Below are 22,081 nucleotides of genomic sequence, written 5' to 3' on the forward strand. Positions count from 1 at the left end.
TGACAACCGTATGTTTTTCCAGATGTGAGGGGGAAGATGCTGCGGTTCAATCCGTGGGTTTGGGAGTACGTATGGTGTCTCTCTCACCCCTGTTTCTCCACTCTCACGTTGTCTGTGGTGTTGGGGTATGCCATTTTTTGTATATTACATTTCTTCCTACTTGTTGGTTAAACACTGAACCTAAATGTTGGATCCTCCTTTCCTATTGTCACATAGTCTGCTGATTGCACTTTCCCTTACTTTACAGCAACTTGTGATTTATCTTCTCTTCCTTCCTTCTTTCCCCCCTTCCTTTCTCCTACTGAAATTTCCCTTCAGCCTCTGTGCTACTATCTCACTGTTACTCTTTGTCTCCCAGTCCTTACTCAGCAATCTGAAGGTGAGCGGAACAACTTTTTTACAGCCAGAGATTTTGGCACCAGCTGTGTGAGCCTGTTCCTGTAAGTACCCCACAAGCAAAACTCCTAATCAGTGGGAAATTTGGGGAAAGAAATCTAGCAGGAATGCCTTTTTTGTAACACATCTGGCAAACCAGCAACGCCTCATGAATTTTACCGAGCGCAAGTGATCTGAGAATAGCAGAGCTGACAGGACTGTATCATGGTGCACTGAATTCTGAAAGAGGTAAGCAAGCTCTTAGGTTCTGTATGAAATTTTATCTCCTGCTGATGGGATGTGCATGGGATGATGCATTGAAAGCCTGGGGCCTCAGGTGGTCGTGTACTTTTGCATTACATTTGTTACTTTGAACCTGCTGACACGTGCACTTTCTTTCTCTCGTGATTATAGTCTCTTCATGCTGTAGGTTTTCTGGAAGCTTTTGCTGCATTTACAGCAAATATGGAAGGGTTTGATAATTTATGTCAAGCACAATCTTTCCGGCCTGTTCAGAAATTATTTCTGCAACTGAGTTATTTTTCACAGTGTTTTTCCTCCAGGCTCCTCCCATGGACTGCAAAAGCAATCCTCAGTTGAGAATGCCTTATTTATACCAAATAAATAGTTATGCTATTAGCTTAAGTACAGACCAATCAAAAATCTATAGCTAAATGAGAACATGTTGATTCCTCCATTCATTTCCTCCAAAAAAACCCCACCATATAGGCGAAAAAAATTGTGTAGCTCTTAGTTCCCAGAAGTGCTGAGCATGCAGAACTCTCCACTTGGCTGCTGTATAAACATGATTTGAAGGGCCTCTCAGCTTAAATAATGCCATGCTTTTTTAATTCTGTACACAGCTTCAGTCTGCACCCACGCTTGTGGGGGATCTCAGCTGAAATAGCACAGGGGTGAGAGGCGGAAGGAAAAGGAGAATCACTCAAGGCATTCATGTCTTCGAAGCAGCATGAGCAGTTTCAAGGGAGACCATTATTGTCATTACTTAATACCTCAAATAATCCTCTCTATATAATTTTCAAGTTTAGTTCTCTGTGCACACAGTGGAGATCATTATTTATCTTCCCGAGATTAATAAATATAAGGAACATTAGTGATGCATCCAATACTTTGGCTACTATAAACATAAAGCCATGTTATGGATCGATAGCATCTTAATCTGGAGCTCCAGAATTTACACATATTTTTGTGTCTTGTTTTCAATGTTGATGAAGTTTTCAGGATTGTCTTCGTTCTTTTCAGGAGAACCATGCAAAATGCATGACACATTTTTCACCTGTTCACCACATCATTCCTGACTAATAAAGTACAGGAAAGGAAAAAAAAAATCACTAATAAAATAAGAGGCATTCATACCTGAAGTTCTTATTTTTATGCAATTTTTGAAAGTGTATTTGCATTCCAGATGCTCGTATTTCTGTGCTTTCCTGAGTAGGTTATGTTCCTTTCTACCGTATTTACCTTTATTGGCACATTCCTTCTGGCCTGTGGCATAAAATCCTACGATGACTTTTCCCTTGGAAAACCACTGAATACCTCCTTATGATCGAGGACATTTCATAAAAATCCAAATGCATCTGAAAAATCAATCGTACAGAGTGTAAAAAACACACCCTGACTGGTGGCAGAAACTAAATGTCATGGAAAAGGTAACTCAAGGAAAGAAAATGTACTAAAAAGTTGTTTCAGGGTCTCTCCTCTGACTTGAGGTGGGACATACAGCTCGGGAGGACTGGCTTACTACCACTACCCACCATTTATTTACTTGTAGCACACAGTGAAACCGCCTGGGACGGGGCATTCCCAACAGCCCATCCTTTATTGCTTTCTCCAGAAATTAATTCGGTTTGGGAACAAAGCCTCTGTTAAGCCCCTGAGCCCATCACTTCTTTTTCTATACTTTAAGATGCTGGAAACATTTAGTACTGATCTCCAAGTGGTTTAGAAGCGCTGAGAGCAATCCAGCCCGCAGCAGGGACGGCTCCTTGCCTCCCTGAGCGCCCGAGCCGCCCCGTCCCCGGCAGACTTGAGCCTCCAGCACCGCGCTGCCGGTCGAAGCGCTGACACAAGCCATGGACTTTTGACAAGTCCCCGTCCCGTCCCCCGCCGCGCTGTGACCACAAGCGAATCCCCCCGCCCTCGCCTCCCGGCCGCCCCACGCCCCGGCCCCCCGGGAGGCGGCCTCTCCCCGCCCGCTCCGCCCGCGCTGACAGGCGGGCGCTGCGGAGGAAGGGGAGGGCGGCCGCCGGGCCCCGGCCTCACATGACTGCTGCCGCGATGGACGGCGAGTCGCCCGCAGGCACCGGCACAGGTACGGGGTGGCGGGGTGCCCGCGGGGCTGGAGCGGGGGCCGAGGGGGCAGCGCCGTCCGTTCCCCGGCTCCTAGAGGTGCCGCCGCGGTGCCTTCCTTCCCTCCCACTGGCGGCTGGGGGAGGGTGACAGGGCTCCCCGGGTGAGGTCGGGGCCGCTCCCCCCGCCAAAACCTGAGGCAAAAAGGCATCGCCTTTCTCCTCTGCCCCCGGGGCGGCGGGTCCCGGGGCTGGCCCCGGCCCACACGGGAGCTGCCCCGTCGGCGGGCCACGGGCGGGCCTCGGCGGTGTGCGCATCGTGTTGGCGGGGGCTTCCCCCTCCCCTTGCGACAGTGGCCTCTGCCCCTCGGTGAAAAATAAGGAGGAGCGTTGGGTTGGCGGCCGGTCCGGGAGCGGGAGGGCGGCTCGGGGGCAGCGTTCCTCAGCCGGTCACGTCCCAGTGCCCGCCGGCTCGGCAGGAGGGCGGCCGGCAGCGGGGCTGGACGCGGGGACGGGGCGCGAACCAGAACTTTTCCTCCGGAGAGGCGGGCGGCCGGGCGCCTCCGCGGGCGCGCGGACGGCTCGATCCCAGCCCCGCCCGCTACAGCGGACCCAACGGCGTGGGGAAAGAGTTGTGGGGCGGCTGAGCAAACCCCTGGCGCGGCCGGTGCCGGGCGGAGTCCCCCGTCTCCTCCCGACCGAGCCGAGCCAACGGCGGCTCCGGCGTGGGACGGGGGAGGCAGCTCCCAGCGCTGAGGGCGCGCAGCTCGGTCCGAGATGGAGAAGCTCGCTGCCGGCGCCTGCCGCGAAGCGAGAAATGGAGGGAGCTGCTGAGCCCGAGAAACAGGCTCGTCACGGTTAAACTGCGGGAAACTTTTAGAGGGGAACAGGATAATACCGTTCTCTTAAGCCGGCCAACGGTTCGTACTGGCAGTTGCTTCCCTTGTGTGTAGTATTTTTGGTTTATTTTAATTTTTTCTCTGGAAAGAACTAAAAAAAAACACCCCAAAAACAACTTACTGGAGGTTGCAGGTAGGTAAGTTTTATGCTGGGGAAAAGTGGTTTGCTTGGATTATATTCCAGATTGGCTCTAAGCGTGCTTTTGGATAGGCTTGTGAGGCTCCTGGTGTGGATAATGCTTATCAATAAATTATTTTGGAATATTTCTGTCCAGGACTGATGTAAGATATTGGGATATTGAGCAGCAGCCTTTGTGGAAAAAATGTCCTACTGTACCAAAGAGAGAGCTTGTTCAGGTATGTCTGTTACGGATTGACCCTCTCCTTCAGGAGCCCTGTGGGGCTCAAACAGCTGTCTCTGAGTGTTCTCAATCTGACTGACTTCCGCAGCGGTGATGGTGATTGCTTCTGTACCTGTCTGATCTGCTCAGCCTTATTTAGAAAACTTGGCTTTCTTTGACAAAGCTTGGCATTGTGAACACTGAGAGAAGGTAGGTAATGACCTTAGCCACAGAAAAATAATGCTGCAGATGCAGGAATGTTCCTGTATCTAGTGTTGTGATGCGGGTCCTGTGACCTTGGAAGTTTCACACCCATGTGTAAGTTTTTTGGGAGGTCAGCCACTTGTCAGGGAATATTCTAGGAGTATCGACATCTCCTGCGTAACAGAGTCCTGACAGGGAGCCTTGCTGTCCACCTGTGACAGCCCATGTGAATGCTGACTGGTTTATTTTGCAGGGTTAAAAGTGCTTTTAGTACAATAAAGCCAAAAAAGAAAACAGGGTAATGTCCAATACATTCAAATCAGTTTTGCAGAGTTGTTTGTATTGACTTCCCTCCCCCCTCCCCTTGCTCCCATCTGAGCCTGCTTTAGAGTGATTGCAGCGAGCTGACCCAGGTCTGGTGGCTGGGGAGGGAGTAGTCTCCTTTGCTTCTAGTGGTAAATCTTTAACGGTGTGTGCAGCTGGTAGGAGGGAGGCCTTTGTAAGCAAGGGCCATACCAGGTACAGTGGAATTGGAACATAACTGCTCAGATTTTCCCCACGATCGAGTTTTAGTGGGTTGGTGCAGGTTAATGGAGAGTTACAGGTGTGTGGAACTGGTGCAGAACGGGGGGGGAAGCTTTGGTGACTGCTTTTCAGCAGAGCTTGAGATGCGGAGGAACTTTTTCCCACTCTAAAAAGACCATTGTGAGACCGCAGTGTGTGGAGCAGGGTGCCATTTTTGTAGTGTTTGAATAAAAAGGTGAAGCTTTTCCCCAGAGTAATTGAGAGGCTAAGGAGTGTGCCAGGAAGATGAGAAGCAAACCAGAGAGATAAGTATTTCTCCTGGTGGGGTTTTCTTGACGTGTGTGAGGAAGGATGATTGTGGAAAGTTGGCAATTTTATAGTTAAGCTAAAATGTCCCTGTAAAAGTTTCCCAGAGAACAGTTGTATGTGTTACTGCTTGTTTTGGTTACCTTTTGGGGTCTGAGGTTTTACACTTCCTACCCCTTTGTTAAATCTGGGTGTGAAAAATGATAGTTCAGCAATCTTCCCCTGTGAGTTGGGACGCTGCCTGGTGAGGACTTGACTTCTGTAGCCATTGGGAACATTCCTCAATGGGCTTTTCTGCCCTAATCCTGTTATTTCTTCAATGTGTGCAGCTCCATCTCACTTTACTGTGTTTGCTACAGCTTGGGACTATGGCTCCGTGGCTGACTTGTGAATGGAATGTATTCCTAGATTTGGGAAGTCAGTTAATCAGCTGATGGTCTGAAAGCACAGGTAAAAGAACAGGGTGCTAGGTTTAAACTTAGTTCTGTCACACAGATTTACTATGTAAGGTTGGAAAGAGGTAACCTGATGTTGGGTTTTTGTGGCTGCTGTAATATGTGATGGCAATGTTTGGAGAAGCAGTGACCTACAGCTGTTGGGGAATGGAGAAATGCTGGTACTTTTTAATTGTTATTAAATAATGCTTAGGTAGCCTCAAAAACCCAGACCAGTTAGTACATGATACACTTTTGACATCTGCACTGAGAAAACTGTGGTGATTTAAAAATTATTTTTAAAAGAAAACCAAAACGTTAGAGCCTGTTTTTCAGCATCTAATTTTATGATAGTGTGTTATTTAGCTTGTCTTTTGGCATTGGGTAGCTCATATTTACAACCGAATTGTTGGGAGGGGGAAGGATGGACACTATAGCACCATCCCTTCAATAGAGTGAAGCTGAATATGATTACTTTCCTTGCACCTGATAAGAAATACAGAGTTGAGCCTACATCTGTGTATGTTATCATTGCTGCTTTGTAACTAAGAATTGCAGGGGTTTAAATTCCTTAAAACACCCAAACAAGTTGCAGGGAATTGTCTCAAAAAACATGTAGAGCCTTTAATAAGGAGAAAGTTTTGTTTGCCTTTTTTTTTTTTTTTTGTGGTACTTCTTCTTTTCTTGCTTTTAGGGGATTTCAAATTATGTAAGAATTTATTAAAATAATAGGCAAGGAAGGGAATCCATTTGAAGTAGTGGTTGAAATCTCTGCTGGCTTTCCGAGGGGTTGATGTGGACACTGAAATCTGGAATTATGGAGGAATGTTTGACACAATAAAGGGGAAAGGCATTTCCACAATTCCTGAGGCTTTTCATGAGAAGACAGAAAGGAAAGGGAAATGCTGATGAATTCTATTTACGCTGCTGCTTTCATATTCCGGGCTCTGGGGTTTGTAGTGGAGCCCTCCCTTTTGCCAGGGAGAAACCTGAGGTGTCTGCACAAAAATAACCAGTTCTTGTATCCCCTGTGTTGCAGAGCAGAGGGGGCCTGACTCCCAGGAAAAGCCACGTCCTGGGGTGATGCAGAACTAATCTCAGCTTCCTTTTTCCTAAAGGCTTTGCTAATAAATGTAACTGATGAGCACCCCAATGGAAGAAGAGTTCTTAATAGCAGCTGTCTGTAAAACAGAGCCCAACTCTCCACATCTGCGTGGTGAAACTTAAATAGGGAAGGGAGATCTGTGTTGTGATTTCCCACCTGTGCTTCCAGCCCTTGCACTGCCTCTCTCTGTGTGCTGGCTCACGTGTGAAACCCCTGTGCAGCTAAGCACACACTTGGAACTCTGCTTTGGGTTTCGTAAGCGCGTGAAGGAGCCCTGCGGAGTGGCTGCAGCTGGGTGTATGAATGGGAGCGATAAGGCATCGGGTGCTGACTAAACACGGGATGTGTGATGGAGTAGTGAACTCTTTCTGTTTTAGCAGTTCTCTGGGTTTCACAACTCCTTTCAGTCCAAAGGCTACCCCTGACTTGGTAGAAAAACAAGAAAGCTAATAAGAATTGCAGTGTTTTCATAGCTTTACTCTCCTCTACAACCAAACAAAACCCAGGCCATTCTTTGAATGCTTCTCCCAACTCCTATCTCTTGTCATCTTGTTGCCTGCCTGCTTGCGTATGCATGCATCCATGTATCCTCTTCGACTTTCATATTGAATCCTTCTCAGCTCTACCAGGCTGCTTCCTGGTATCTTATTGACACCAGATTGAGAAGCAGCTGCAGCAGAAGGCTAGCTTGCACAAAAAGCTGATCCTTATTTTGTCTGCTCCCCTGTGCTTGGGCAGGAGGGCTGTTCCCTACCTCCTTTCTGTGCTCCCTTGCTGCTCTACCTACATAAACTTTGCCACGTTTTCTGAATTAGCTGTTCCCCAGCAGAGAGTGCGTGATGGGAAGCGCTAAGTGGTTTGTTACAAGGCGTGTAAATCCTTTTACTGGTTAAACACAGGAGCTCATACCAATGAGTTCCCCTTATTATCCACCATTCCTGGCCGGGGCTCTTCAGGCTGTTGCTGAATCGACTCTTTAGTAAGTAGAATGAAAAATGGGCTGTACAATAGCTTTGGTGTATATTGATTTGCAGGGTTAGTGTTAATGCTGTGATAAGCGTGTCCTAAAACAGGTAAACAGCTGCTCCAAAGGCATCTTATTGCGTTCTCAAGCCACTGTTTGAGGGTGTAAATTCACCCTGAGTAGCTGTCTTGTTGATAGGGAGAACGCTTGAGATTATTAATTAAACAGTAATTGCTCAAACTTGTTTATATGGTTGTCTGATTTGTACGATTTCACACATTCAGACAAGGTGGAGATCTAAAGAAGCTACAGAATATTTCAGGAAGAGCCAAGTGTGTGAACTGCTGATAAAGAGAAGGTTTCTCCCGTAGGTGAATTTAGAAGGCAGGTTGAGGGAGCAGCTTGATGAAAACTGGTGAAGTATTACAAATGAAAGGAGCGGCGTGACTGAGTTGTGCAAGGGATTGCTGAGTCTTGTCTAGATCTCCCTATGGGGCTTCACTCTGTAGTTGTCTTGGGGGGATAACCTGAGTTCAGATCACTGTGAAGAATCCAAGCGTCCTCCTTGACATCTGTTTGGCTGATTGTGCAGCAGGTTCCAGCTCTCACAGACGAAATACTGAAGGATTCGTGATTCATCCTATAAATCTTTTCTTCTGGTACCTGTGTTTTGCCTCTGGGAGTTTCAGTAGCTTGGCAGACAGTGCTGAGTCCCACTTGGGGAGCAGTTTGTGCCATGGAGGTCCTGCTGTGTTCACAGGCTGGCAGGGAGAGCGATTCAGTAGGCAGGGGTGATGTATTTGTACGGATTGCAGTGCTTTAGGGGAAGTAGGTGGGCTGCCTTTTGGCTGGCCCCTCTATGGGAGGCTAGCTTGCAGCCACTGCCTCTGACATGTGAGGCACTGGCTTAGCACACTGAGCACTGTGGAATTCTGTGTGTGCAGCGGAGGAATAACATCTCCTGTGTCATGTTTTATTTCACCCATGAGTCTTGAGCAATTAAAACCAGGAATTACAAGGGTGTGCACTCAGAGATCCGCTGCTCTGGGGGGTGAGGCTCCCTCTTGCTTTCCATGGTTCTTTCAGTGTGTGTGTTTGGTGTATTACACCTCGCTGCCCCACAAAGGGTCAGGTGGGCAAGGCTTTTCCTATGCTAGAAAATCTGCTGCCTCGCTGTCTGTATTCTGAATTTTCTTTCCTCCTTTCCTTCTCTGTTCAGCATCTATCATACAAATAGGTTATCACTTCATCCAGCAGTAACCCCTGTCAATGCTGAATGAGCCTGTGTTATCTTAGCACAGATTTCTGGCAGGTAACTGGAACTTTTTACAAGGTGCAACATAGGTGGGGTTAGTAGGTGATACATTAACCTGCTAAAGCAGAGGTGTTAAGACTTGCATCTGAGTCACATTAGCAGGAATCTGAAGCCTGATGAGACATGTGGGATAAGGTCATTTGTCCTGGATTTGGTGTGGTTTCCTTAAGCCCTTTTATAGAACAGAACGAAGTGTCTGTTCTGAAGCTCGGTATCTGAGGAATCAGAGGTTACCTGTTTTTCCCATTTATCAGGGCCTAAAGCATATGAAGGAACAGGTGAGAAATGCTTATCAGAGGAGGTCAGGGCTTTTAAGTTAAGGATATGAGTTCTTACCTTCCTGAGTTAATGTTTTACACAGTTATCAACTTTTTGAACTTAAGCATCAAAGGTTCCTGAAGCAGTTCTTGCTTCTGTGGCGTTACTGTCTTTCTGTGCTGCCAGAAGTTTGGATGCATTTAAGAATGGGTGTAACTTTTTCACACTAGCAAGGAAGGGATGATTAATACTGCCCAGCTTTTCTTGGTAACTTTTCTTCAGTGAGTTCCACTTGCTTTGTAAGAGAGCTTGCTTGCAGTCGTGTAAGATGTCTAGTTATAGAGTCAAGTTGAGATAATGGGCTGCAGTCAGCTCTTCGATAAGAGAGCACTCTGAATCATCGTCTGTCACCCCTTGATGTGGTTTGTCCTCCAGGGCTGTATTCTGAAGAGCCATCTTCCTCATTTTTCCATCTGGCTGAGAATCAGTTTAGAAGCCAAAGCTGTCCAGCTATGTTGGAATTCACTCTACAGAGCTGTTTGGATTTTAGGAACAAGCAGTGGAATAGGGAAACCTGAAAAACGTGACCAGAGCTTGCTGGGATTGAGGAATGGTCGGGTTGGTGGCCCTTGTTAAGAACCTTTTTCCCCATCTCCTGAATTTAAGCGTATTGACATAGTAAATTACTCTAATTCATGCCCACTCTGGCAGACTGTCATGGAGTTTAATAAAATGATGTCAAATGAAGTGTCTCCTTCCTTTGTAATGACATGTAAAATTAATGTACTGAATTTCTGCAGCGCAGTAAAATAACAGATTTTTCTTTCCTTCCATGAGTTGTTCTAAGCAGGATCCAAAAGTGCTGAGCTAGGGATTTGTTCACTTTGGCAGATCCTGCTGTGGTGGGAGCTGGACAGACAGGAAATGCAGGCCTCTTAGCTGATTCACGGAACAAATTTGGCCTGTGATTCTTCTTTTGCTTAGTAGAGATGTCTTTCTGAGTCGGTATAATTGGTGGTGCTCCTGGGTGTTGTGAAGAGGGAGGTACCGATGTCTTGAACGTGTGGGAAGAGGCATAGCCTCCTGGGGGAGTGGCCTGACTGTTGTGTTGCACCACTGTGGGAGCACCGAGTGAGGGAACGGGATATTTTTTAAGGTTGCTTCTTTTGCTTTATCTTATCAGGTCTACTGGACTGTTTTCCCTTTTTTGTCTTTTAGATTTGGCAAAGCCTCCAGTAAATGAACCGAGGGAACCGGAACAGTTTCTGATGCAGGCGCCCCAGGGAAATCCACTGCTGCTTTCCCACACCCTGCAAGAACTATTGAGCAAGGATTGTGTGCAGGTGGAGCTTATACCTGAGAAGAAGGGCCTTTTTCTGAAACATGTGGAGTACGAGGTTTCCAGTAAGGTAATGTTGAACAAGTGTTGGTCTTGGCAAGAATGTGTCCTCTTAAGAAGGGCTGTGCAGGTGCTATCAGTCCTCTCTGATCTGATGGAGGTGTTGGGTGATGCTGGTTTTGAGGAGGCCAGTTGTATGGGCTTGCTTTAAATGCAGCTTTCTCGTCCTGGGTGTCTGCAGTATGTAGCATTTTCTAACAGAGGTCTGAGGGACGGTTTGCTGGTTTACTGGCTTGGAACCTGAGCTCTGTACAAAAACAAACACATAACATTGAAAACTAAATATTTTCATCACAGATTGATGTAGGCGACTGGATTTTGCAAACTTTTGAGCTAGTGAAGAAATCCTGTTGGCAGTGCTAAACTAAAATCCTTTATAAACAGAAAAGGTACTGCAAAGCCTTCTGCAGTCTAGGCCACTTCCAGTTTACTTGCCCCAGTCCTGACCTGTAGGTTCTGCTCTTGGTGTAAGAGAAGATTGAAGATGATAGATCTTTTCCTATTTATGGAACAGTTAGTGAAAGAGCTTTCCAGTAGCTTCTGTGTGTGTTTTTTCAAGAAGGAAATCTGTCCTCTTCAAAGCAGAGGATGAGCAATTTACATCTCCCAGGCCACCAAAACATCAGCTATTGGGCAGTGCTCAAAGCTGTTGTAGTCACTGTTGTATGTGTTCAGAGAAGCACTTGGATCGCCTGCCTGTAGTGATGTTGGGTGTTTTAGATTGATGTCCCTAAGTTTGTCATAGGCCCTTGTGAGGGGGACAGATGCTGTGAACGTTTCTGGGGCCTTCCTGTTCGTTTCTGCCTGTGGTTTCAGGGCACAGGACTGAGTCACCCCGGTGGTCTCTCTAGGTTTCAAATTTAGTAACTCAACGCTGAGTCCTTTCAGTTGCACTTTTCACTTGCTGTCATCTCTTCTATGGTTGTAGCTGCAGAACGGTACCTGCTCAAAACAAAGGTGGGCCTTGAGCTTCACCTAACTCTGCAGCACAAATTGCCATCAGATTTGAAGGCAGACAGAGCCCCAGGGGCTGTGTCCCTGTTGCTCCAGGTGTGTACCTCAGTGCTTTGGTTCTGAAAACTGTACCACAGTGAGCAGCTGATGATGTGCATGGCAGATGTAGTGAGAACAGGTATAGTGTTGTGTAGTCTGTGGTTCAGTGCTCCAGTGGTTCAATCTGTAATAATTGTGTGTGGATTATTTATTTATTATTGTTAAGGGATTTCTGCCTCCTAAGTGTCTTGTTCTAACTGCTAGCTACCTCCTTTTGGGGTGAAAAAACAGTTTCTTTGTCTTCTCCTACATAGTCATCTGAAATGTGGGGTGAAGAACTAGGGTTTAAAGCAGTCAATCCTTATTTATAGATGTAACATCCATGAAAGGTCTCTCTTTCGTTTGGGCTAGTACTTAACAAGTCTAAGACTGTTTTGTCACCACTGGATTTAGACACTGATTTAGAGAAAGTTCCTAAGAGCCAGTGCTCAGGGACTTGTGGTACTTGAAGAAAAGAGCTCTCGAGCACTTAGAGGGTTGCGTTGTTTCTAAATGTTCTGTCTGATTTGGAAGATCAGAGAGTTTGAGGTGGTAATGATAAGGAACCATGGTGGATTTAGGGATAATTGTAATTCCTTGGGAAACCTCTTCCTCTCTATTTCATAGTCCCTTTCATCTTGTGTGTAAATGGAATCTGACTTACGTTTTTAACTGTAAGTCTTATTCTTGGAAGGGCTATGGGTAGAAGAATGCCATCTTTATTCATAATCAAAAGGTGGCTGACTTTGGAGGCTTTTCTCCCCCTTTCTCAGCACAAGGCCTCTGAAGATCAGAAATAAAAGTTGTTTCTGCAGTCTCTGCGTGTGATTTCTTTTTATTCCTTTACTTTTCAGTGCAGAGGATAGTAAAAAAACAAATATGGAAATGCTGCTGATTGCCCAGCCTGTGTAATGGTCTGTATTTTCCCTCCTTCCTCTGTTGCAGAGATTCAAATGCTCAGTCTATAGGCGATACAACGACTTTGTGGTGTTCCATGAGATGCTGCTGCAGAAGTTCCCGTATCGTATGGTGCCAGCACTTCCACCAAAGAGGATGCTGGGAGGTAAACTGGGTTTGCCTTTTGACTGGAGGGGTCACAGTGCATGCATGATCCAGATGATACTGTTGAAAATAAATGTTTAAAAAGTCTTTGTTTCTGCTTGGCTCAGAAAACAGCTCTGAGGCTATAATATGCAGTTTGGAGGTGTGAATTATCACCGCCCTAGAAATGCTCTGTATGTAAAGTGCTAATACAAAATTTCAGTGTGCTTTTCTCTTTTTTTTCTTTTTTTTTCCATGGAGCTATGGTAGCTGATGACTTTTCAGGTAAGATTTGAGGTGTGATTCTACACACGAGAAGGCAGAGTTATGGCTACTGATTTTAGGAAAATAGGTTATGATGGTGAGTGCTGTGGTGCTGCTGTCAGTGCAGAATTGCTACCATACTGTTGACCAGCTGTAGTGTGCATTGTTTTGAGCTGTTTTGTGAAGTGTTCTGAATAGAAGAGATTTATGGAAACCACATTGCTTTTTCTGTAGCAAGAGAAGAATAAAGATTTTAAAAAAATAAATAACTTATATTAGGAGGGTTAAACCTGCAGAGGAGCTGATGGCATAAAACCAGTAAAATTGCTTCTTTGGTGAGACCATACTTGATCCTGTTGATTTAGTGTAGGGTTGTGTCCTCATACACCCCTAAAAAGGACTGGCAAACATAGTGGTGTTAACTATTACAGGACTGCCTTGCATGGAAACCTGATGGTGCAGGCAGTGGTAATTATACTTTCTATGTTTATGTACAGAAAGGTGTCTTTCTGGCAGATAAACCAACTGCCTTAAAGTAGCTATCACCCTTCTTTTTTCCTGTTCTAAAGAGGATAAGCAGAAATTCAAAACCAAGGCTGGAATCAGTGTCAGTTCATTCAAGTTTATTTTAGCTGTTAGAATATAAACTGAAGGCGTATCCCAAGATGGAAAGCATATCAAAGCTCCTTCAGGTGCATTCTTTTGCTAATCTGAAATATTGGCACTAGTTTTAAACTTTCATTATTTCAATTGTTGTATAACTGTATAAAATCCTGTCTTGTTTTCTACTTTACCTGCAAAAGAACAAGCTTTTCACTGTCTTGTCTCCTGCCCGTGCTGCTAAGCTCAACGTGTTTCAATAAATAATTGATTTGACTCCAGGAGCATTATGCATTGCTGCAGTGAAGAGGAACTGTTTAAACAGTGAGCAGAGTGGGGTGTATAATGATCTGGAACAAACTAAAATAACAGTGCTGAAAAGCTTCAATGGTCATATATCCTTCTGATGGGGTGTAAATTGTGAAGCCCTGTCTTTTGATGTTGCGAAAACCCAGCTGTTCAATTTGACCTGATTCAGTGTTCTCAGCCAGAATTTCCAGAATTTCCACTTGGTGCAACACCTGTAAGCAAAGTCACTCTCTCTGATTAATCTTGGTGGAGAAGAGGATGCCTGAAAGAAGCTACCAATATATATAATCTGTCAGTCACTGTTATTTCCTCATGTTGCTTGTGTATTGATATTTCTCGGGATTCACCGATGCATTTCTTCCCAGAGGTATCATATGTCTAAGGAAAGAAACTTGATAGGATTAGTACCCAAACTGTGCTAGGGGTACAGTCCCACTATAGCCCAAAACTGTCTTAGGGCAGAGAGTGATGTTTGTCTTTAGTCCCGTGACTCTGCGTATAGAAAAGCTGTGTAAGTGGTCTTAACAGAAACAGGAAAAAGGCAATGGAAGGAGTAGTTCTTGTTTCTGAGCAGGTTAATGGGCTGACAAGTGGAGTTGCAGGACATGGGATTTGATGGATTAGTGTAGATGTGTGACTCTTTGAACCCTTTTAGTCCCAGAGCCAAATGGGCAAAGCTACATGCTTTTTTTCTCTTGGTATGCTCATCTACTCAGTTACACTCTTTATTTTCCTGATGGTCTGTTTTCGCCTGTCTGTCAGGTGGAGAAAGATCTGCTCATTTGAAGGATAGCAGCAAACAGAGGCAGATCATGTAGGAAGTGTGTAGATGACTTCAGAAGGCTCCATTCCTTTAACTTTGCTTTGTGCTGCGTTCCTTTCTTCCAAACTTACTTTACTTCAAGCTTTTGTCTTTCCTGAAAAACTCCAGGATTTTTTGATTTGTTGCCTTACTGCAGTATTGCCAGACTGAAACTCTTCCTGTTGCAGGAAGATGAGCTGAACTTTGTTGGACAAGTAAGGACTCTGGGTGGAGGTACTGCAGATTGCTGTGTGGGTCTTCCCAAGTACATTCTGACATCTTATGTAAAAGGATGGGCTCTGATCTTGAACAAACAAATGAAAACCAAACCCTCTATACTTCTTCTAGCCACCAAAGGTTTAAAAGTGTGAAGGGTTGTTGAGGGTCCAGCACCCTGAAGCTGGTTCTTCAGAATAGTAAACAAAACCTCCTGTAACTTTTTGTGGGGTGATTGCTTTGCAAGTGGCAGAGTGATCTTTGTGGTGGTAAGAAGCAGCGTGTGGTGTGTTTCCCAGGTGTCCCAGTCAGACTGAGATTCCCTTCAGGGACCAGCTAGGGAATCGATTCAGAGAAAGAAAAATCTGTGTATGCCCATGGTTGGTAAGGGGAGGCTTCCGGCTGCTTACCTGAGCCACCCTATGAAAATATACATATATATATATATATGCTCATACACACACACTGGATTTTAGTGAGCTGTAAAGAACCACTTGAAGGAATATTTGTTCTGCTGGTCAATCCAGACGATCTCTCTTAGGGATCAGACAGGGTACAGGTACTTGCTCTTTGTTGTTGTGCTTTACAAGGGTTATAAGCCCTAAGAAATTACTGTGCTGAGGGCTTTCTTTGTTTTCTTTCTCAGCAGCTCTGTGTGATTAATTGAAATGTAATGTCTCTTCCTGTAGCTGATCGAGAATTCATTGAATCTAGAAGGAGAGCGCTGAAGCGTTTCATAAACCTGGTGGCTCGACACCCCCCTTTCTCAGAAGATGTGCTCTTGAAACTCTTCCTGTCCTTCAGTGGCTCAGTGAGTACTTGTTAGCAATGGGCTTGAGTTTGCATATCTTTCTGTCCTTGCTTCACTGCGCCCAGAGTTCAGGGTTGCTTTTGACATACCAGTTGTTGCTCCAGGGATGAGGAGAATTTTCTCTCAGTAGGTATTTCTACAGCTGGCAGGTAATTTCACTCAATGCCAGGAGTACAGTATTCTGAAAATGATTACTGTTCTTACAGGAATACACGTTGTGCTTCTCCTGAAGTTAAACCTAACCTGGGTAAAGCTGTATCTGCTAAATTGTGCCTTACTGTTGCAGTGTATTTGAGACCTGTGTGAGCTGCCTGTCCCTTCCATGCTCATTTGATTCTTTATCTTCTCCAGGATGTACAGAATAAGCTAAGAGAGTTGGTCCAGGGAGTAGGAGATGAATTCATGACCTGCAGATTTGCTACCCAGGCCAAGGTATGCATATGAATTTCTTGTGATATGTTATTCTGGTTTAAATGGTTCTCTTCTCCAGGTTGATCGATGATGGCATTTGTTGAGCAGTGGAGACTATAGAAAGAAGAGAGTTGTTTCCAGAGTTTGAAGGACTTTTAAACTCGTAATTTTATCAGAAAGATCAAATAAGTATTTGATTCTTAAGGGCCTGTTATTTCTAGTTAAATGTGGTTCATGAATATGATAAAGATTAAACAATTAATCCTGCTCAGAACATGTTTCTTGGTAATTACTCATACTTGCATAATAAACAAATGCCACACTGCACAATTCAAAAGCTAACACCTAGATTAATGTCTTCCCCCTGTGTTCATGCCCTTATTCTGTCACCCTCCCCTATGGGAGAGTAATTTGGACTGTTAGAGAAGTTTGTTACAGGTTCTCCATAAAGCTGTTTATCCCAGTGATTAGTACTGGGGTGAGTTTTAAATGCACATTCATGCTGTTTGTTGAGCAATTTTAAGCAAGTTGTTCAGGTTCCTGCAGTGCCAGCAGAAGACTTTGCAAATGGAGCTTAATGCAGGCTTTTATCAGTGATGCACAGACCAAACAGGGCTGAACTTTCAGTACATGTGTGACTTTGCTGGGTTGGCCGTTACTAGTCCATCAGATCAGAACCTCTGAGCTTGAAACCTCACAACTACCACTTTAATTGCATAGTAGGACTGCAGATTGTGCCAACTCTGCAAATGCCTGGTGTTTGAACCTCTTTCTGCCTCTGAAAATCAGGGGTGTTTGTCTGACACCGAAGCTGTGAAGCTAGTCTCTTCAGGGTTGCTAGTGCGTGGCACGAGAGAGCGAGCGCAAGGAGGAAGCCTGTCTCTGCTGACTACACGATGTGCCTACAGTTACCCTACGTGAGCGTGCCTCTGGTTTGCCTGCCAGTAATCTCTCTTGTGTTTCCTCAGGACTTCCTTCCAGCTGACATACAGGCCCAGTTTGCTGCCAGCAGGGAGCTGATCAGAAATATTTATAATAGCTTTTATAAGCTTCGGGACCGCGCGGAGAGGATAGCATCTCGTGCCATTGATAATGCCTCAGACCTCCTCATCTTTGGAAAGGAGCTAAGGTAGGTTTGGGGAGAAGAGGGTTTACTGGTAACATCAACATTTGTACTGTTGTTCCAGAACTCAAAACAGTTGTTAAGGTTCATTCATGGATGGTCCTGGTAAGAATGGGTATTTCAATACTAACACTTCATAGTAACGTTTTTCCTGTTATAGAAGAAGAAAACACGTGCTTTCTGCTATGTTTTTATTCCATAGAGTAAGAGAAAACACAAATACCTTGACACTAAAGTACTCATTTTATCATCTCTTTCCCTAGTAGCCTTCCCACAGCTCTGTGTTTGTGCTTGGGCAGTAGTAGCTCGGCACTGCGAGCTGTTGAGACAGATTTGGAACTCTGAACTGCTCTCTGCAAATATGTGTATCTACTTAGTGGAATGTGTCTCCTAGATTTGACTACTACTTATCTCCTCCTAGTGCTTTGGGCTCAGACACTACACCTCTTCCTTCTTGGGCTGCTTTGAATAACAGCACGTGGGGGACTCTGAAACAAGCCCTGAAGGGTCTGTCTGTTGAATTTGCGCTGCTGGCAGATAAGGCTGTGCAGCAGGTAAGTTTTGACTTTTTTTTTTTTATTATTATTGATTTTATTTTCTTTTCCTTTTTTGTGAAATGAAGGAGCTGTTTTGCTGCCTGAAGTTTTATCTTCAATCATGAGGTCTGTGGACACAGACACTTAAAGAGTTGAGGGACAGGACCCAGGACAGGGATATTGTAGTGCAATCTCACACCTTCAACTACTAACCTGCTTGGTCAAGCTTGGATGAAAAACCTGTGTGCTATTTAGGTGGGGGGTGTGTGTATATTGGGCAAGGGAAAGGAAGGAAAAAGCTTGCTTTCTTTCATTTTAAGTAGTTATTGGACATGTTAAGCTGTACTGCTATACTGAGCTGTCCAAAAGTCCTGTATTCTATCTCATTAATCTGCTGCAAAGAATCCAGAAGAACTTATTTTTGAATCAAGTTTTGACATTCATGTACTTAAACATTACATGAGAGTCATTCAGACAGAAGTGCCATCTTCCTGAGAAAGTGTGCAGTGTGATAATGACTGTTAGAATAATGTGAGAACCTGACAGCCTGGGAAGGAAAAGTAATAGTTTTGTCTTCTCTTCATCTCATTGTGTTAAAATACTCAGCATGCTTTTATAGATCAGTCACACCAGCTCTTCTTCGGAGTTTATGCTCCAGAGAGCTCTTATTGCTACAGGAAGAAAAGGCAGTATTTAGTAAAATAAAAAAAAAAAAACCACCAAGCAGTGAAATTTGGCTTAGAGTCTCATCTCCTCCTCCTGATGCATGAGCTGCTGTGGAGAGCAGGCAGGTATTTATAGCTTGAATGGATTAGTTGTCTTTGTAAGAAGGAGAGATGAAAGATTGGGGAAATCTGCAAGAACAAGGAGTTACAGGCAGAGCGAGCTGAAAGGACTGACACTCAGGACTCTGAAACTAACTCCTCTTACCATGGTCAGTCAAATGGAAAAGCCCCAGTCAGGTCTTTGTTCTGCATTCTGAAGACTGAGCACTCCAATGCCATCTGAAAGATTTTTCGATGCAGTTGTGTAAGCGTGGATGTTCCCTGGAGAACACAGCAGAGAGCCTGCCTGGCCTCACGCGGGTGTGAAGAGCTGTTATGTCAGTTCTTGCCAGGCTTACATAAAATGTACTTTTTTCCTTGTTTTCTAGGGTAAACAGGAAGAGAATGATGTGGTGGAGAAGCTGAACCTTTTCCTGGATTTGCTCCAGTCCTATAAAGTGAGCTCTGCTGTTCTTCTGCCAGTGAGAAAGTTGTTTAGAGCAAGCTTGTGCTCTTTAGAGCGTGTAACGCCAACTGGATGGAAAACTGTCTGGGAGGCCAGATCAGAGGCCAGCTGGGCATCTGGCAGAGGGAGGGGAGTGGCTGTGGGCTGTAACCTGCTCTGCAGCCTTACTGACCAGCTCATCTTGGAGGAGAATTTGCCAAACAGCCAACCCTGCAAGGAATTTGGAAATATGACTGCTTGAACTCTGCGGATCAGCTGACTTTTCCCCCAGTGAGGCTGCTTTTGAGTCAGAGCAGTGAATTAGATGGCTACTGGTTTGTTCATGCAGACGTGGGTTGAGTTAGAAATTTTTGTTAATACTGATCTTTTGGCCAAAGATTATCAGGGTTTTTTTTAAATTTTTTAAAAATGTTTTCCCCATAGAAGCATCTACTGAAGCTGCATGTGGCAGCCTCTCCTGACAGTCCCAGGCCTGGACTGAAATAGAAGGACACTGGCAAGCTCTTACTACACTTAATTGCCAGCACTTAATATTGAGAAAGGTATAAAAGATAAGAGGCCTGATAAGATCTGAAATGCTGGCAGAAGTGATGTCCAGATTGCCTCTTAAGCTCACTGGCCTGGCTCCAGGCATTTTTGTTTCTTGAATTCTTTGCTGCCAACATTATTTTTTTTTTGACCTTCCTGAAAACAAAGAAACAAAAATCCACAGCGTAGAAATTACACACAGTGTGACCACATGTTTGTGTTCCTGGTGTAGTTGGCTGGCATGCTGGCCATCTCTTAGCTCCTACTAAGTACCTGTTTTTTCCCTTTTCCCATAAAGGACCTGTGTGAAAGGCATGAGAAGGGGGTATTGCACAAGCACCAGCGGGCGTTGCATAAGTACAGCATGATGAAGAAGCAGATGATGAGTGCCACTGTGCAGAACAAAGAGCCAGAGTCGGTGGAGCAGTTGGAGTCTCGAATTGTGGAGGTAGGGCAGGTTCCTGGGAGAGCAAGGGGTGGTTCTGTACTCCTGTAGTGGTGCTGCTCTGTAGCTCAGCCATACCTGCAGAAAGCTGTTAGACCAAGAGAGTAACCTGTGCTTTGGGTAACTTCAGGACCTGCTCTGCTACAAGGAAAATGCATTTGTTTTCTTCAAGCCTTATTGCTGGCTTTTTGGCAGCGCATCGTTTGCGGGAGCTGTGGCAAGCGGCAGTCTGCATGATGGAAAGTGCAGTTGCTGCCCTGCCAAATGGGTCCAGAAACTGCCTTTTTAGGGTTTTTGTATAGGTTGGAAATGCTAGTGTGGTGAGGAATGCTGTTTTCTCCTGCTGCAAGTGAACCTCCTTGGCACCCTCTCCCTGGCAATGTATTTCACCAAGTTCTTCTCCTTTCAGCAAGAAAACGCCATCCTGACCATGGAGCTGCGGAATTACTTCTCTCTGTACTGCCTGCATCAGGAGACACAGCTTATCCACATCTACCTGCCTCTCACGTCTCACATTTTGGGGGCCTTTGTCAACTCCCAGATCCAGGGTCACAAAGAGGTGAGTCTTTGGACTGTACTCTTTTTCCCAAAATACAAATGAGAATTTGAATGCCTTTGTACCCATGGGCCTTCCTCCTCTAGCCACCTGTCCCGCTGAGCGCTTTGATTACTTCCTATGAAGTCACCTCTGGCCTTTCCAATTTGGGGTGAGGACCAAGCCTGGCCTCTAACCCCTCTAAAAGGCTGTATCATCTTGCATCAAGTTACTTTGATTTTCTTCCTCCTTCTCTCATCTGCAGATGGCCTTACCCTACAGGTAGTTGAAGAAGACCCAACTGTTAGATAACCAGCTGTTCTGAAATGAACTATGTGTGTTTGCTAGATGATTCTGTGTTTTGTTGTGCTACACATAAACTATAGGACAAGGACCAACTTCCTTATTTTTGCTCTAAATCCAAAGCTCCCTTTTGTTAACCCCTGAATATGACCTTCAGCATTCTCCATGCTTTCTTGCACTCTTCTCCTGCAGCTCCCTTCCTTTCCAAAGGGAAGATCTTCCTTCCATGCAGGCTCAGTAAAATGCTCAGAGAACTGCATTGTGGCACCAGTCTAAAATGAACAATGTGGGTCCCCTGGACTTTCCCAAAATCCCTCAGCAAATTTGTGTTGTGTTTTGGAATACTCTGATACTACAATTAACACGGTGAGCTGATTATCTAATGTGTTGTCCTGTCTCTTCTCTCCTCTCCTTTTCCACTCACAGATGAGTAAAGTTTGGAACGAATTGAAGCCGAAGTTGAGCTGCCTCTTCGTGGGATCTAGCAGTATGCCAACTCCACCATTGTCACCTCCAGAGGGAAACTTCTTCTCCAATTAATGCTCAGAGAATCTAGCAGGGAGCAAGAAGTGCAATCAACCAAGGGGTGGGACCTCTACCTCCAAACAGCTATTTTTTATTTGATTTTTTTTTTTTTTTTAAATCTTAATACTGCTGCTTTGAGCTGCTCTCTGATTTAGACAGACTGGATGTGGGGCAGAATGTGCAGATATAAAGACAATCTCTTCATTTTGAAGTGCTCTGGGGCAGAGCTGGTGTTTATTATCCTATGTTGTCCCCCTCTGTGGGATCAGGATGTGACCTGGTGCAGTGAGTGGGGCCGTGTTGTGGCTGACACCCCTGTATCTTGTACTAACAGTCTTCCGGTAACGTTTATCTGGCACGTGCTGCCACGTCTCTGCATAGCTCCCAAGTGCTGAGGTGAACAGGACATCTGAAGCACGTGCTTGTAGTAGAGATGGATTAACTTTTAAGCTTTGGGGAGGGGATAGTGCCTGTGTTAGGGGCATCTGGGCATAAGGAAAGCTGCAAGCTGTCCCCCATCCCATTGATAGGTGTCAGGATTTGATTCCTTACTGCTAGACCTTAGTGCAGAGTACGTGGACGAAGTGGTGGGACTGGGTGACCCAGCTGGGCGAGGGGCAGTGCTGCTGTGGAACAGGCTGGGCAGCCTGGCTTCCCCTGTGCTTCAGGTCAGGGGTGCAGGGCAGCCTAGGGACTCGCTCGGATTTCTCAGTTTGGGGCCAAAGATGACTGGGTTCAGGAACTCCTCTGAGTTTGCCTGGCATAAATGAGAAAATAATTGAATAAAACACTCCTGGATTGTAAACTGCTCGTACTGTACAAGTGGAACAGCCACATGGGAACTCCTTTGTTCTGGAGGTTCTGACGTCCAGCAGTCAAGTCGCTGTTTAGGACTGTTGGAGAGCTGCTGACCCAAAGGTTTCTTTGGTCTAATAC

At 45.2% G+C, this 22,081-nt stretch overlaps 1 protein-coding gene across 1 annotated transcript; it reads left to right on the forward strand.

Annotated features, from left to right (window-relative positions):
• Window positions 1-2,643: 2,643 nt before the first annotated feature.
• Window positions 2,644-21,160, forward strand: SNX8 (sorting nexin 8; the record flags this gene model as incomplete). The annotated part of the gene is made up of 11 exons (XM_084271213.1): window positions 2,644-2,707; window positions 10,254-10,444; window positions 12,412-12,529; window positions 15,388-15,509; window positions 15,861-15,941; window positions 16,889-17,049; window positions 17,465-17,597; window positions 18,733-18,801; window positions 19,636-19,785; window positions 20,192-20,341; window positions 21,047-21,160. Exons 1-11 carry the CDS (start codon window positions 2,659-2,661, stop codon window positions 21,158-21,160), a joined length of 1,338 nt encoding a protein of 445 aa, XP_084127339.1. The 5' UTR covers window positions 2,644-2,658.
• Window positions 21,161-22,081: the final 921 nt, after the last annotated feature.

Source organism: Gallinula chloropus, assembly GCF_964237585.1.
Source record: "Gallinula chloropus genome assembly, chromosome: 15".
In the NCBI taxonomy this organism is placed as follows: Eukaryota; Metazoa; Chordata; class Aves; order Gruiformes; family Rallidae; genus Gallinula; species Gallinula chloropus.